Raw genomic sequence first — 2,109 nt, 5'->3', positions numbered from 1 at the left:
TATAATATTTTTAAACTTTCAAAATCGTACCAAACCAACCAATGACATCCCCTAGTTATTTAGGAATGCTACAGTCGCTACACGTGAGCGTACAGACGCTCCAAAAGAGAAGGTAGGATAGGGTGCAAACATGATCAAGATAGCGGAATGAAGGAGAATCTACTGAAGCTTCGGGTCTCCAACTGCTCCCGGTTGTTGACAAGCAGCATTCCTTCTTTGATTGAGCGTATCGTATCCACTTCCTCTATCAATTCATCTTTTGTACTGCTACATGATGTGATAGGTTACTAGTCAAGTAAAAGAGTAGATAAAGATAGATACTTTTGGAAGATCATGATGAATTATGGCTCTTGTATAGGTCCAGTGTCAGCGAGGAGAGTCTATAGAGACCAATATGTAAGTTTGAGAATTGAAGAATCTCTACTAATTATTCTGTGACGGAGTAAATGCGCATAGATGAACATATATAAAGTCAAGAGCCCATCATCCCCTATCTTTCCTCTAAATAAACCATACAACCATTCAATACTTTACTTCTGTGAAAATCAACAAGAAAAATGTCGAACACAATTCACCCATAGATTATCAGTAACCCTGCTATGCAAAGAATTAAAAAAAGAGAACAGAAGAAAAAAGAACAAAATATTCCATGAAAACATCAAACAATCCATTTGATAATAGTGACATTTCAGACGGATAACAGTAGGTAGCAGAACAGCAAAATCCTATTTCAAGTCTTACAGCACCCTCTCCAGTAATCAAGATATACAAGCTCGTCCAACTCCTAGTTGCTTCGCTCCAAATCACTCAGACCCGGTTCACCTCTACTTAGGATTTCGGAGGACAATGATGACAGAATCTCCCCGAAGGAACATCTTGCTAATAAACCGATCTTTGTTAACAGGTTGAGCCTTCTTTTTTCCTTTTCCAGTCTTGGGAACCTCAGTCCACATTTCCCTAACATTTTCAAGCACCATGTTGCAGTGACGATCGAATGCCCTCACACGGCCGAGAAGTTTCCTGTTGTTCCTACAGTTGATGAGCACCTGAGTGTTATTCTTAACACTCATCATCAGGACAGAAAGTGGCCCAGTGTTGAACTCCTCTTCCTCATTTTTCACAGGGGCATCCTCTTCCATTGCCCGACTCATCTAGAAGAAATTCAACAGCAAATAGGAGGGGAGAGATTAGTGACTGAAAAGAAAAGGCTAGGGTTTAAAGATCTATATAAAGTGTGAAAGCCATTTGTCACTTGATGGCAGAACAGCTTTAATTAAGCACATCTCTCTGTTCATTAACTCCACAAAATTCAGTCCAATCCAAAGTTTTGTTATACTATCTTTAATAAAAATTAGTGCTAATATTTCATAAATCCAACTACAACTAACTGTACTTAACAGCAAACACATATAGAGAGGAAAACAAACATCCATTCATAGTCAAATAAGAGGACAATAGGCATAAGCAGACGCACCTGAACAATTACAGAACAGCAGTAGACGGCCAAACAAAAGTCTAAAATGAGGAATGGAGCTCAGCTACTCACCAATTGCAACAGCAGCAATTAGCAGAACTCGATTTGACTTTGAAAACCAATTGGATTCGTCCGACAAATAAGCAGAGACTGAGATTTTTGGCTGCTAGGGTTTTATTTTTATTTTTTTTTAAGTAAAGGGGAAGGGATCCGCCGTTTTTTGTTGATGATGAGAGAGAGAGAGAGAAATTAGGGTCCTAGGGATTAGGGTGTTGGGGGAAAAGGGGGGGGGGGGGGGTCGCCTGCCTATTAGGGAAGCAGATGTAGTATTTGGAAGAACCCACTACCCTCAGCTTGAAACGAGTATATAGATGAGCAATTTTACACACACACACGCATATATATATATATATATATATATATATATATATATATATATATATATATATATATCTAAGATGTACATATCGATATAAGATGTATATATATATAAGCTATATTCAATAAGCTATATATACATCTTATATATAGTATATAAGAATGTATATATAGTATAGTATAGTATATATACTAAGTGCATAGTGTATATATATATGTATATATATACACACACACTATATTAAAAGCACGAAAGC

General features: G+C 37.2%; 1 protein-coding gene across 1 annotated transcript; it reads right to left on the bottom strand.

Moving 5' to 3' along the window:
• Positions 1–824: 824 nt before the first annotated feature.
• Positions 825–1,139, bottom strand: LOC107831108 (uncharacterized). The gene has a single exon (XM_075220203.1). The coding sequence runs from the start codon at positions 1,137–1,139 to the stop codon at positions 825–827; it is 315 nt and encodes a 104-aa protein (XP_075076304.1).
• Positions 1,140–2,109: the final 970 nt, after the last annotated feature.

The sequence above is a fragment of the Nicotiana tabacum genome, chromosome 8 (genome assembly GCF_000715075.1).
Source record: "Nicotiana tabacum cultivar K326 chromosome 8, ASM71507v2, whole genome shotgun sequence".
In the NCBI taxonomy this organism is placed as follows: Eukaryota; Viridiplantae; Streptophyta; class Magnoliopsida; order Solanales; family Solanaceae; genus Nicotiana; species Nicotiana tabacum.
The sequence above is the reverse complement of the archived record's forward strand: the minus strand, read 5'-3'. Positions and strand labels throughout refer to the sequence as shown.